This window comes from Bombus flavifrons, chromosome 7, assembly GCF_040668555.2.
Source record: "Bombus flavifrons isolate JBK064 chromosome 7, iyBomFlav1_principal, whole genome shotgun sequence".
NCBI lineage: Eukaryota > Metazoa > Arthropoda > Insecta > Hymenoptera > Apidae > Bombus > Bombus flavifrons.
The window spans coordinates 11,602,949-11,618,056 of NC_138448.1; the positions used below are offsets into that span (position 1 = coordinate 11,602,949).

The following is a 15,108-nucleotide window of genomic DNA, read 5'->3' on the forward strand; positions in this document are numbered from 1 at the left end:
CCCGCGTTCCCACTATCGATCCACCGAGATTCATCGTGCTCTTCCACCACCTCATCGTTTCTGCCCCCGTTCCATCCCGCCTCTTCCCGTTCTCTTTCCTTCTCCGCTTCTTTTCCCTATGAGCGTAAGGGATCACGTTCCACGAGGGTGACAATAAAAGTGGAAATAAACTTTTTAATACGTTTCACTTTGGCCTGGTTGTTCGGCGACGCGGCCTCTGCGGGGATTCGACCGCCGCGAGCAAGGATACCTCGCGGTAACTTGAAATTTTTAATTAAAGTCATAGCCGACTGCGGCTTTTTTGTCCGGCTCCTCGAGATCGCCCACTCTCTCCACTTTGCATCCCTAGATACGGTTGCCTTGTCATTGTGTCCGCGAATCGTTTAGCGACTACAATGGCGTGTACTAAATTCAACAGTAAAAAAAGTGTAAAAAATCCGAGGAAGTATAGGAGAAGAAGAAAACAATGGATATTCTTATCTTTGAGATCGAAACTTTTCAGAGTTCATAAGGAAAGTAGATTCTCCGGTATTTCCCCGTGTTTATGGGATTGCTCTTGCAAGAGAGAGGACGTTTTCGTTTTAATTAAAATCTTGGATGATGAAAGAAACAAACGGCGGGAATTAGCGCAAGAGCTAAGTTAATCTTCGTCCCTCGAAGCATTTCCACCACGTTTCGACGACGCTGGGCATCCTGCAGGTCGCCGTTTCGCACGATATTTAGTAATTAGCCAAGGAAATACGGGAAACACGCGACAAAAGGCGGGAATTCATGCGGAGTTAACCCGATTCGCCGTCGAGTCGTAAAAGCAGCCGACCCCGGAAGCCAGGCAATGCCCTTTTAACTAGAAACGGACAGGGCAAGAAGCGAAGTGGTAGCCATGCTATGAATGTCTGAATTTACGTTAAAGACTGGCCCCAGCACTGCCTCTGTCCGAATTTCTAAAGAAACCCTCGTCGCGAAAAATCTGCCCTGCCCTCTTCTGCTTTCCAGTGAATCGAGCAAAAAGTAGATCTTGTTATGATTGTGCCGCACCGTAGTTTCTTAAATTAAACGTCCGACGCGACTTCGCCGTTCTTAATATTTCATAGCATTTTCTCTCTGACCCTTTCCAGTACTTTTTCTCCGACTATAACGATATTTCAAAGCACCATTACACATGAACGTAGCTTTATCCATTCGATTGCTTACGTATACGCTGCACATGGTGAAATTTCATCGAACGATTAACATATTTGTTCTATTTTTAAGTTGTGATCGAAGAATATTTCTCTGCTGCCGATTTTTTATTTCTTCGTATAATCGGATTACTTTGCCAGATATAAACTGAAACAAGCAATGTATCCGTGTCGTTGAAGTTTTATCTTCATCCGTAATGACATTTCATAAAATCTACGTAAACCTTTAGAATGTAGCTTGAAATATATATATCAATTGATGTAACATATCAATATGAGACAAAAGTGTCTCCGCAAGATTAATTTTCATTAAAACTTAATTATATTACCTTTCTAATTGTAGCAATTTTAGCTTCTAATTAATGTTTCTATCGATATCTATTAACTGTATATAGTTGCCCGAGATAAAGTCAGTGGTAAAAACGAAATTAAATCAGTCCCACGTCGATTTGATTTTGGGATTAGATCGAACGTTTATTTCGAAAGTGGCTTGATTTCATTTCTTGCAGAAATTAGCAATTCACACATATTTCAATGTGAACATTTTATTTGTAGACAATTTATAATTTAAATTTTAATATATTCGTTTGTTTCGATCAATTGAAATTCCGTTAATAAATGGAATTGCGTAATCATTTACTTTGCAAGCCGTGTAAGTTCATTTCCTGTAATCTGTAACACGATCAAACAGTAGGGGCACCAATAATCAAAAACAAATGGGTAGCGAATGTAATCCTAATTTTTGTATCTGACATAATATATATTGCAAATACGGATGTGAGCAAGTTATTTAAATGCGATTCGGTAATATCGTCAATTATTATTTCATTTATTAAATTGTTATTTTTGTTATTATTATGAGATTAAATTGTTATAATTAAATGTTATTGTTATAACTTGAAAGTATCATAAGATTAATAATAGTTTTACACTTACATCGGGTCGTATCGAAGTGCAAGTCATTTGGTTTTAAAGAAAATATTACAACGTTGCATTCTTTTCTCAATTGACAAACTTGCGTTAACATTAAGATCAGACAATGATACGGGTGTTGTTACCGCACTCTAACGTGATATTATGATAATTGTCATTTATTTACTTTTATTCTATCTATTATCAAATACTGTGCATTTTTTATACATTTCTGTACGCTGTGTATATATATATTTTTTTAACAATTTTAAATACTTAAACTCTAATGAATTGTACAATTCACCATTTTTGTGAACGACGTAAATCCATTCGTGACTCCAGAGAAGATACATTGGTCTAGTTAATTCTAAAAAAAGCTATTCGTATAATGTATTTACATCTACATAAACACATAGAGAATATTTCAATACGATGGAAACGCAAACACTCGAATGCTTGAAAACAAGAGAAAATGGACTCTCCATCACTTACCACTCCCAAAATAAACGATTCGAGTACGTGTGTTTGTCACACTCTTGCACATTGAAAAAATCACGCTATCTGACTGCTATAATCTTTCGACTAACGAAACACATATATATCTACATTGTATAATTCATCGATGCTTTCGCGAGATGGGAAGACAAAAGAAGGTCCTAAAGAAAGCTCGAAAGAGAAATGGACTGTCTGGTAGGAATGTAGGAGGACAAATGGAAAAACGCGGCCGATTCGATTTATATAAATTCATGGCCGATCTCTCTGGAGAGAGAACGGCAGAGCGTATCACACAGGCACAAGGCGGTAATCCAACGGCGCTCATGATCCTTATCGTTTGTCTTTGCAGAGGCTTACGTGAATCTGGGCGCGGCGCTGGCCTCGGTCGGACGTGGAACGGAAGCGGCTGCGGTTTTGCGGGCCGGCGCATCCTTGGACGGTTCCGGCCTCAAGGACAAGAGGGCTCACGAGGCAGCCAGAGTACAGGCCCTCCTTCAATTAGGCGCTCTCTACGCCGATCAGGGTAGATTACAAAGGGCCCTGTCCGCGTATAGGGAAGCGCTGCATGCGTTGCCAGATCACTATCCACCTCAGGTCAGTGTTCAGGTCACTTGCAGCTTGTTACTGCATTTACGCAAAGCAGCCACTTACGGACAAGCAGCTGCACTTCGCATTCCTGCATTTCCTTTGACGAATCGTCTTCCATCAAATCGATTTGTCAAAGGAATTTGTACGATTGATTTTACGGGAAATTACGCGACTCCTATATTCTCTGACCGCGTCTCGTGTTATTTGACACGTAAGAAGATATATATACCTACGATGAAGTCGTAGATAGGATTCAATGGAAGTGCTCGTTTACGTTAAGAAGGATCGGTTATGGCGAATCATGCCTAACACGCTTCGCAATTATTCATGCCACACGCGAGTCGAACTAGAGGCGAGAGGGTCTTGTAAAATTATAATTCGTTTACTATCGATCGACAGGCGGTACGATGTTTTGATTGTAACATTACCGCGAGCTTCTTCATTAAATCGAATTAGTAGCCGCGCACGATCGCGCGCGAAGGTATGTTTGCCCGTATGAATTGCAATTTTCGTAATTACCCGTTGTTGGAAAACACGCGAGGATACCAGGGGTGGCTAATTAAATTCACCAAGTATCGATCGTGCCCCAAAGTTGCACTCCTGCTATGATCGTTTTTTGGACGAGTCCAAGACAAAGTCGCGTATGTGCACGGCCAAAGCAATTAACGTTTTATCGACTTGTGGAAAAAAAAAGAGAAAAGGAAAGAAATAAACGGGCGAAATAGCAGCTTCCATACGAAAAGCAGCGCCGATGTCGACGTTGTTTGCATCACCGAGAGCGGAATGTCCCGCGTATGCAAGCCGGCCGCAAATATGATTTTCAGTCGCGTCGTAAACCAAAATTAAAAATTTTAAGCTCGCCGTAATCCTGCGCAACCGTTCTACCTCTCCCTCGGCCCATGGTATTTCTCCCGTCCATTTCCTCGCGTATCGTGCTTTCCTTTTTGCAACGCGCGAGAAAAAAAAATTACCGTCGCATTTAACTCTTTCAATTTTCATTTAATCTCCTGCGAATTTCCGCGCGACAGCCATCTCCGCGAACTCCTCGCCCATGATCCTTCGAATACGATAGCGTCGAGTCGAAAGCGGAAAAAAATCTGAATTGAAAATACTTCGATTATGCTCGGTGGAACGAAGTTATTATGGTTGTAGATAGCCTGGTGAGGAATTAGGTTGCAGGTTTTTCAGTCCAACTTATTGTACCATAGGCGCCGTTAATGTAGTTACATGGTGAATTTGTATGAAGCTGCGACAAAGCTACGAGAAACGAGATATACTTTAAATGAAATAGAAACTTTGGAAGGGATTCGTAACTATGCAGCACGTGAACGCTGTATCGCAGAAAATCCTGACGTTGTCGGAGATCGATAAGTGTAACTATATCTCCATAGTTTTGCCATCGCCAGGAAACTCACGAGCGAGAAGTCTGCTTTGATTTATGTCACTGTAAATTACAGAATTATTCCATATCTTGGTAACCTTCGCGTCGGCGTTTCCAGCCACGAACAACCTTTTCAAGCCCCGTACGAGGCTGGCACGCGATCAATCCAGAAGTGATTCTCGACCTTTTCTCCATCGGTCGCTGCTCCGTCACAGCTCTTAATTGCTTTCCAAGGTTACTTCAACCGCGAGCAACAATTCCAGCTGCTCGATCATTGTCTTATGGGCGTCGTGACTCCCGATCGCAATTACCCAACTTTCGCATATAGAGGCAAGCGTTTGTTTTTTCTTTAAAGCATTCCATTTCCAGTTTGGAGAATCGTTTCCCTTATTCTCGTGTCACCGTGGCTCCACACCCGAGCGAGTTACTCTCCGGAAATTTCAACGATCATCCTCCGGCTCGTACTCCTTCCACCCTATCGAACGCGGTCCTCCAACAGTTTGGTATGTTTTTTTCCAAGTGGAAACGCACGTTGAACTTTTTTGGACAACGACGCGACAACAACGACTCGTACAACGACCCGAGCTTCGCGCTCGACTTCGACGAAGAAAAGAGAAGTTTGCATTTTTACGAGATACTCCACCCTCTCCGACAACCCCCTCCTCCTCCCTCTTTCTGTTTCTGTTTCTCTTCCTCCGTGTTTCATTCTGGCGTGTACCAGCCAGGTCACACTGGCTCCGTGCTTTCTACGTGCTCGTAGCGTGGCCGCGTTTTGTTCAGCGCATCGTCGTGGAATTCCTGCGCGACAATTTATACGAAAAGTATTTTTCGCCTTCTCGGGGCTCTCGCCGCAGACTACACATCACCGCGCTCTCGTGCACACGGTTTTCCAAGCGTTGCTGCCGTCGTCTGGCGCGAGGGTACACACTTGCACACGCGAGAAACGTCGCCCAGATGCGCCAAGAAAACGGCATCCCAAGTCGTAGCTGCGCATTTCCGGCGTGGCCGTTGGAAATACCGAACTAGGATACGGTTTCTTGATGCGTTTCGGCCTCGTTAAAGCGATGTCCCGGTGACAATTCACTACCCGTCGAAGGAATTTCCTCGTAAATATGATGCAGGGGTGGTAGTTTTCTTGTATATTCTTCTCCCGCGTCATTCTCTTACGGGTATTACGAATGTCCAACAGATTTTCTGTTTATTTTTTCGGATTTTCCTCGATGCTAATTTATTCTATCGTAGGAAGAAAAATATTCGGCCGATCGATTTTACTGGACACCGGGATTCGAACCCGGGATCTTCCGCTTGCCGGACTGCTTGTTTTCCAATTAAGCTAACCAGGCGGTCAACGAATATTTTCTCTCAAACTCCTAAGTCTGAAATCACTGCCATTTACGCTGTAACATTATCTTAATATTTCATGCTATTTTGAGGATAGCGCAGAACGAATTGAAAAAGTAGTCAATCGCATTTTCATGAATATACATGAAATGTTTCCAATATAAAAAAATTCGTGTCAATATCGAGCGCGTACTATGCGACATATTCAATCTTTTATTCGAATCCATCGGTAATAATCCTCGTAGTGGACCAAACGATCAACTAACAAGCTCGCGCAAAGTGAAAAGCGGCATCCAATCGATCGGAAACACGACCATAATAAAATTGTATCGTGGAAAAAAGGGCATAGAAAAGAGAACACCGGCAAGATAGTGGAATAGGGGTTAGTTTTCATTAATCCGCGGCTATTTCTGTGGGAAAGGGAAGGCAATCGGCGCGTTCCACTCGGCATGGTTGCGTGTAATTTTCACGCGGCCTGACGCGGAACCAATCGCCGGGATGCGGTATCGAAACGCGGAATAATTTGCGCGCGCGCGACCGTCCACTGTAAAATACATCCATGGAACGGAACAGATAGCGCCATGGTACATTCCCGAATTCTATACACACCGCAACATCCAACGGGTCACCGATGAATTTCCATGCAAATGCGGCAAATTTCTAGCTAAACGGTATTAATAATTTATCACGGTACGACCATTTCGAATGTTAAGAAGCAACTACCCCTTTTTATTATTCACCCCGCATTGCTTTTATCATGTACACGCTACATTACCCGTGTACCATCCTTCTCTCGACCCTTTCATCCCCTAAGTGTCGTGTTGCGCCACCGTTTCGTAGCTACGATTCGTCCGAACTATGTTCCACGATCGACGAATCCAAAGAGATCACGCTGGCACGTTTCCACGGAAACTTTTCTCCCAGCCTAGTTGATCCGTCTAATTGATTAAACCCTTCTCACCGACGACACGAGAATCCGAAATATTTGATATCGGGGCAAATTGAAATTCCTCCGGCTCGAGCTTTTTGCATTCCCCGCGGGGAACGTCTCTGCGACCCGAGGAGCCGATCCGACTATCTCTCTCTCTCTTTCTCTCTCTTTGTCTCTCTCTCTCGCTATATATATGTATATATCCTTTCGTTTTATCCCTCGTTCGATCGGCAAACGTTAAGTTGCGCTCGCTAACTCGTTGGTTGAAATTGCGACGAAGAATCTCGCGCTAAGGTGACTCAGTCACCGTCGAATCCGAAAGATCGAGAAATGTCGCGCGTACGCGCCCTGAAATTCTGAAAATCGTTGGAATTTCTCGGTCACCGGCAGTGTTACTTTCCGACGAAGAATCGCGACGCGTTATAATCGATCGTCCATCCGTTCGACGAAATTACGACGAAGAATTTGCGAGGGAACGACGCTCGCAGATTTCATGATTCGATCGTTCGACGGCACGCGTGCATTTCCGCTGGAAATCGGAAGAAATACCAGCGACCACGGGACGAAAGTTGCACGAGGAAAGAGCTGGACCGTGTGATAACGTCGTCGAGCTTGGAATTCACGGCCGTTCGGACAGCCAGATACCCTCTCGAATCGTAACTTTAAATTGCCCGGCAGAGTGATATCGGTGGCTTATGCGAACAGCATCGCGCTCGACTTTTTCCGATTCTCTTTTGCTGCTGTCCGCCTGGCTCGAGTTATTATACCGAGACACTTCGGGAAAAACTTCTCAACTCTCGAGTTGTAACTACTCGTAACGTCTACCTCCACTCCGACGATAATCGTATCAAAACTGACTGAACTCTCTTGTCCAAATCCGAGCTCGAGTTTTAATAATTCGAGAACAATAATTTGGAAGCTAGGTTCAAGAGACGACGCTAGAAACGTTTAATCGAGGGCGGGTTATATTTTGTGATAAAAATAACAAACTCTTGGAACTCTCTCTCTCTCTCTCTCTTTCTCTCTGATCAACGCTTGGATCATTTTCTCAACTCTTCGACGTTTCAATAAGACGCGTAACACGCATTCTTGGCACATGCAATTAAATCTGCACGTGCATTCTCTGAATTGTTCCTCAATTTGAAGCCTAGATCGTCATTTCATACGGGTCTATATTTTACACATTTACACGATTTCCCTCAGCACGCAAGAATGATCAACATCTTCTGTATAAACGATTTTTTCCATATAAACTCGCTCGCGAGATCTACTGTGTACTAAACGAGGTACACAAGGACGTCTAAAAATTGAATTCAGAAAAAATAACCTGTGGGCAGGGCTTGTGAAAGCCAGTCCCGGGCGCTTTTTAACAAGCTACTTATCGAGACTCGTACAAAAATAAGGTAAACGAAAATCGCGAGCCGTGTCGCGGCCTCTTTTATCGCGTGTCACGTGACCGTGTAGGCTGCTTGTTACATATGTTAACCAACGGTATATCACGTGACCAAGACTATTAAATCCCAGGTAATTTACTTACATTTCGTGGAAATCGCCTTTGAACGCGATCGCTCGGCCCAGTCGTGGAACACGCGTAACGCGAGCTCAGCCAACCAAGGATTAACATCCATCCTTAATAACAACCTTTTCATAACACAATTTACCTTCGTCACACTCGTTTTCCCTCTTCGTTTCTCTGTTTCCCCTTCGTCAACAGAGTAACATCATCGAACTTCGTCGACCAGCTGAACGCCGGCTGTTTCATAACTCATTACCAGGATTTAATTTATCGCCGCATTCGTTCGCACTTAGCCCGGCAATTAGTCGTTGCGCGTAATTTATCGCTATTTAGTCGCTGCAGAATTTATTGTCTTATTTCCAACAGCGCGGAGAAGTTAGAGTTATTACGCGGAAGCGAACGAGTCGAGAGTATCGTTGTAACGAAAACGGGGGGAGAAACGAGCAGAAACACAGTAAGCTGGAAGGTAACTCCGTCTTTAATGAACGTCAAAAATTTCATCTGTTGTTCTGGTACCTCGACGAATCGGTCGACCTGGCTTGCTGATTTAAGCTAGAGACTCGCGATTGCCTGCGAGAAGTAAATTAATCGGCGAATCGTCTGTTCGCCCCGAGCGAAGCGGATCGTCGAACAAATCGAAATGATGCAAACGAGAAGAAGGGAAAGAGAAAGAGGACGAAGAAACCACGGAGAAGGTAGGAGAGAGAGGTAAAACGAAACAAACCATCGCTAGACGAGAGACATCGTTAGAGAATCGGCGGAGTGTTTTCAGGGTCGGCGGTGCCGGAGGAAAAGAGAGGAACCCGGTGAACAGACGTCGACGACAATCACGGATCATGATAATGAGACAATGGAGAGGCAGGCTCTCGCACAGACACGAACTATCGAGCGCGGTTTCTGCAACGACAGAAAAGAGCCCGACCCTCGACGAAAGCCTGCACCGGCTCCGCTATCTATTATGCGCTTGTGCACTCGTAATTATGCACCTCGCTTCTCGGGAATCGCAAAGAATTCGCGACCGTGCAGCGACAGCCGGCGTGCACGGTTTCTGTCTGCAGCTTTCGTCAGACTTTCTTTCATTCCGTGACCCTTTCTACCATCCATCCTCCGTGCTCTCGCAGCGGATAATAAATGTCCTGAAACATCCGTGCTCGTGACTCTACGAACGACGTCGTTGCGACGTCGCGTTTACACTGACGAAGGCTGGAATTATCTCTTCTGACAAGCTTACGACGCTTCCTCGATGCAATGGCGTTCAATTAGCGAAATATTGCCCAGGGGATGCGAATGTCTGATGGCTCTTATATAGTCGCCATTAAAGATATTCGTGTTACTCTAAGATTCTGGAAAATCCTTGGCTAACTGTTTCATCCGTGTGACAGAACTAGAAAATCTTAGGAATAAATCCAGCGGCAAATTCGTCGACTTTTCTTTTACAATCGCTTTCCTTTCCTTCATCCTCTGTCTTATATTTTTCTTTTCTCTCGTTACAATCCAACGAATTGTATACAGGGTGGTTGGTAACTGGTGGTACAAGCGGAAAGGGGGTGATTCTACGCGAAAAAAGAAGTCGAAAATATAGAATAAAAAATATAGAATAAAAATTTATAGAATAAAAAAAAAAACGTCAATCGAGACAACGATCTACAGTGAGATCCGTTATAACGAGACGTGATAAAGTGCACGCGTACCGAGCGAAAATTCAAAGACGATTTTCTCGAAAACAAAGCCTCGAACGAAAAATTTTTATTCTATATTTTCGACTTCTTTTTTCGCGTAGAATCACCCCCTTTCCGCTTGTACCACCAGTTACCAACCACCCTGTATAACGTTTGAAAGAAATAGGCGTGACGAGCGACGTAAGAAATATCGGAATTCTTTTGTATGATTAATAAACTCAGCTCTTTTGGACAGAGTAAGAAAGCTGCAGCGAATCAAGATTAATAATCTGACGTCAGAGTGATATGGTTCTCAATTGATTCCAGTATATCGATTGAATCGCCTGAAACTTCTTCCATTTCGTTTCCTTTTCTCAGCTCCCATAAGTTATCGAAGACAAGCAAGTTTGCGACATCGTCGCATTAATCGAGAACACATAAATACAGCTCTCGAACTCTCGACTCGGGAACACGAAAGATATTTCAATCGTGGAACTAGGAATATCATGTATATCACGGATAATAATTAATTTATCGCGGATACGACGACAAAATGGACCCCAAAATGTTCACCCCCTTCTAACAGTGTTATCAGTTACGAGAGAAAAAACTTGGCGACTCCTGTGGGTACTCGACCAAGTTTCCGGAAAATCACCAGCTAAGAAAAAATTAATAACCGGAAAGTTTCGACCCCTTTTTCATTTACCCTCACAACGTGTACAGATATCCAGCACGGAACGGTGCGTGACACGCCTCGATTTCGTTAATCAACCAACCCTCGGGGTACTCTCACACTCCCTGTTCGCTCTTGATCGTTCAATAAAAACGGCAGTGAGAATCATTATCGCTGTTTGTCTTCTATTTGCTTCTTTCCTCTCTCGTCCAGTGTCGAAGTGTCTCGCCAAGAAATTCCACGTTACTCCACTGCAAGAACTTCGAACAAACTCCATGAAGGGATCTACAAATAATTCGAAGAATGCGATTAATTGTTTCAAGTTTGAGAAAGAGTAATCCCTCGTCTTGGATATATCGCTATCCGGCGACGATAGTTGCAAATGATTTATTATTCACGAAGATCAGCTCACCGATAAACCGTATCATCGTAAAAGATAAACTCTGTGTACTTTTTTTGTAGAAACGCAAATATTCCAATATATAAAATATTCAACAAAGAACATACGTTTATTTAAGTAAAATCAATTTGCATTTCTTTCTTGCACCATTGCTTATAAAACAGGTTATGAGTATAATGAGTGTAATGATCTTCAAATTGAAAATAATAATAAATGGTTTACGCATGAAAAAGAAAATATACATATTTACATCGTCCATACACGTGGCTTTAATTGCTCGAAGAAAAACGGTCGACCAACGAAAGAATTGTTCTAACATGAATCTTCTATATCGAGACTTCATACGTCAATTTCATTTATCGCAAACAGAAAGATATTTTCAAAGCTCCTCTCGACAATCGTTTCCAGTGAAATCGATCTTACATCGAAGACACGATCGAAAACTCCCCATCGACTGTTCCTTTTGTTCAAAAAAAAAAAAAAGAGGACCGATCATTTCATATGTCGTTTTAATAACAGAGGGTCTCTTTGTGCCGCTCTGTTTAAGTGGCTAATTAGGTGCTTGAAACCCTCCGGCCGACATACAATGCCGCTCGAGGTAATTTCGCGACCCCATCTACTTTCCATCTTCTCTCTGTCCACCCTTCTTCTACGATCTTCCCCGCTCTACACGGTGCACGCGCGTACACCCTCCCCAATCTCCATTCCGTTCATCCCTATGTACCTCATTTCCTCGACATAGCTGCCCACGGATCTAACTTTACTCTGCCCTCCCCTCTAACATGAATTCTACCGTCGTGTCGTCCCGTTTCGTAATTTCACGAAGAACGCGACCTTCCTTCGTGCATCCCCATTACCCTGTAGATTCGTTGAGAGCTCGTCAAATCCCTCTGAAATTCCTTCTTTCTCCACGCTATACTCCGATACGATCCTCGGTCGAGGTTAAGACCGCGAGATTCGCTTTTTGCGTCGTACGCCGTCTGATTGGCGGCGAAACTGGAAATAGAAGGTGCGATTACTAGGTTTAGGAGGGAAACTCATACGCGTGAGAAGCAGAAATCAGGGTTTGCTTTCGTTCATTTTTTCTCTTTTTCTCCGTCGTGAGAGGATGGGATGTCTTTGAGAGGTCGACCAGTCTAGAAATGGTAAAATCGAACGTCACGTTCATGGTGCTCGCGTCTCGAACACTTGGAGGGTTACCCTAGGGAGCGAGACCGCGACGCGGCGGGGAGTATTCGTAGTCGTGGTATAATAGAGTCGATAATGTTCCATTTCGACCGGCTCCTTTTTTTTTCCTTAGCAGCTTGATAGAGTTCTCCGTTCCCTCGAGGCGTGTTCGTTGGCTTCACAGCTTTATAAACCGAAAGCAAATCTAAAGGTATTCGATAGAGGCGTGGAAAGAAAGAAACAAGCCGGTGAAATTTCTTGAAAGTTGCTGGTTGATTAAATCGAGGCAGATTAGCGAGTGACAATGCGGAATTTTATTTTCTCTTCTATCGTTTTCCGATATTACTGTCATCGTCGACTATGAAACTACCGGTGATCGTTGAAAACTTGAAAGAGCATGTCGCTCCGCGAACGACTATAGAACTTGGATGATGGAAATAACGCGACTGTTTCAGAAAATTTGAACGCGATTTCGACCGTAAACGATCAGCAGCGGTGAATTTAATGGCTAGACAGACGCAAATGGATGTTCCCAGTAATCAAACATTCGCGGATTTCCAATCCGTCGCAAGCGCCTCGACGCTTTCCACGATTTCACGAATTTTCATACGTTACATCAGGAAATATCGTCATTATCGTCTGTTCGAATAACCGACGCAACGGTGATTAAAGCGAAGAGAAACGTCGATGCCGCGGTAAAACGCGTCATCGCGAGTTCTATGCGACTCGTGATAACGCGAAACGAACGTAACTCGTAGAATATACGAGGAAAAAATTCGAACACGTCGTCGATCGCGTGTTTACACGACAAATTATCGATATTCTAGTTTCGCTGGTCGTCGCGTATAAATGTACAGGCAATTTTTACAGCGTTCTCATTTAACGAAATTAATAAATGGCCGATGTCGAAGCTAAGTTGCCGAGTATTCAAGTTACAACTCGCGGAATTCTGAACAATTTCGGAAACGCTGTGATACTGGTACGAAATTTTAATTGGAGCTCGATTAATTGAGATCCTGTTAATTGAAACCACCAACGCGAACGTGAATTCGTATTACTTGATCGCAAAATCGTAACAATTTTTTATTTTCATCGCGAAACTCCTATAATATAAATGTAATGGGAGAAACTATTTAAAAAGAGTTAAAAACCCCTATTATTCGCTGATCTTCTCTCTTAAAAACCTTCTCATAGAATATTAACGCATCGCGGTAGAACTTATTGGACGATCTAATACCCGACTAACGTGGCTTCCAAGAGTCCGTTAAGACTACCGGAATAGCTTTTAAATTACACGGCCCACTTCCAGTCGCATCGAACCGCAGGCTGGCTTCGCGCGAACCATATCCCATCGTGCGAAGGTTTTTGTCTGCAATTTTAATTTTAACGCGAACCATTCGCCGGCAGCTTGGTCTTCCGGCGTAGCGGCGCACTTTAATCTTCCAGAAGAACGTCCATTGTATCGTCCCTCCTCTGCCTTTTTCTCTTCCTGTCCTCCTTCGTCGCAGCACCAACCCCTGTGAAACTTTCGCGCACCGGCGACCATCGCCACAACTTTTGCGCGCGCTAAATCGCGAACAGAACGTACGAAGAGAGAACAAGATGGGGAAAAACGGCGGGGTATCGCGAGAAAGAAAGGAGGACGGCCACGTTTCGCGGTCACCCCCCATCCCCCACCGCACATCGTTCCCTTCTACTCTCTCGAATTAAACACTTTTGCTTTTTACACGGTCCGTGTCTCGCTTCCTTTGTTCTTCAGCGCTGTAATACCGCTGTGCTAACACCTCACTACTCTGCTCGTGGCTCGTTCGAGTTTCTGGAAACTCGGTCGCCCGTTCTTCGGACAAGTGGAACAGAAACCAGCAGAAGGAGCAGCTTTTGAGCGCGTGTGACGCATTCAAAAGACTACGTCGAAGCTTCGTTAATGCCGCGGTCTCATCTTCTTTCCCTGATTACTCGCCGCCTGGCCATTTCGCGCGCGCACCACGACTGCCGACCGCGAATCACCCGCGACCACAGAACATCCGAGAGAAGAACGTTAGCAAAGGAGAGAAACCTGGCATCTTTTTAAGTAATGAAATCTTCCTTGGTAGAAGCAATGCCGCTTTCCTTCCTTCCTTCCTTCCTTCCTTCCTTTCTCCTTTCTCTCTCTCCTTCTTCGTGATGCTTATTACACCGCGCGCGGCCTCGACTCCTTTTATCCGCGGACTTCTTCTTGTTCGCCGACGAAATTCTTCGAGATTCAATAGAACCGGCGAAGGAAATAATACGACCTTCGTTTAAATGGACAGCTTGAATCCTTATCGAGGCAGAAAGGATCCCCTGTTCCCTGAAGCTTTTGTTCGAACGGACCCGAGTGAGTTTATGTTTAATAGAAGTTGGTAGGTTTAGTCGATTGTACCTTAGAACACGGCGTAGCGCTGTACTTTCGGTTTAGTTAAGCTCGATTCTTAAAGCGGGTACGCAGGGTGGTAACGCTCATACGAAGCAAGTCGAACGGTAACAGGTGTAGCACTTGGAATTATGCACGTAAGATTATCCTCAGTTTACCATATGGACATCACATCTGCTATTTTTCAGAAGTTGAAATTTCCCACATTGCATAGCGTAAAGTTACAACTCGGACCACGTCGACAACTTAATTGGTATCTTAAGATTAAGGACCCGGTTTCGACGGATCCGCTCAATAGCAAACGACGTGTCATAATCTTAGACATCAGATGAGAACTCGACGATAGACCACCGGACGATTTCGCAAACGGGACGCACCCTCGACGAGATACGCACAAGACGCACCACGTGCGAGACGCCCACAACAATTCTACAGTCGGAGGATTGGACAGACACAGACTCCCGCCTCATAGAAAA

General features: G+C 44.1%; 1 protein-coding gene across 2 annotated transcripts in view; it reads left to right on the plus strand.

Annotated features, from left to right (window-relative positions):
- The window catches only part of Tmtc2 (Transmembrane O-mannosyltransferase targeting cadherins 2), a 215,086-nt gene that overhangs the window by 184,408 nt on the left and 15,570 nt on the right, over positions 1-15,108 (plus strand). For both annotated transcript variants that reach the window (XM_069117039.1, XM_069117038.1), the window contains exon 9: positions 2,935-3,179. In XM_069117039.1, coding sequence (XP_068973140.1) covers positions 2,935-3,179 — 245 coding nt within the window. The remainder of the gene's footprint in view (positions 1-2,934; positions 3,180-15,108) is intronic.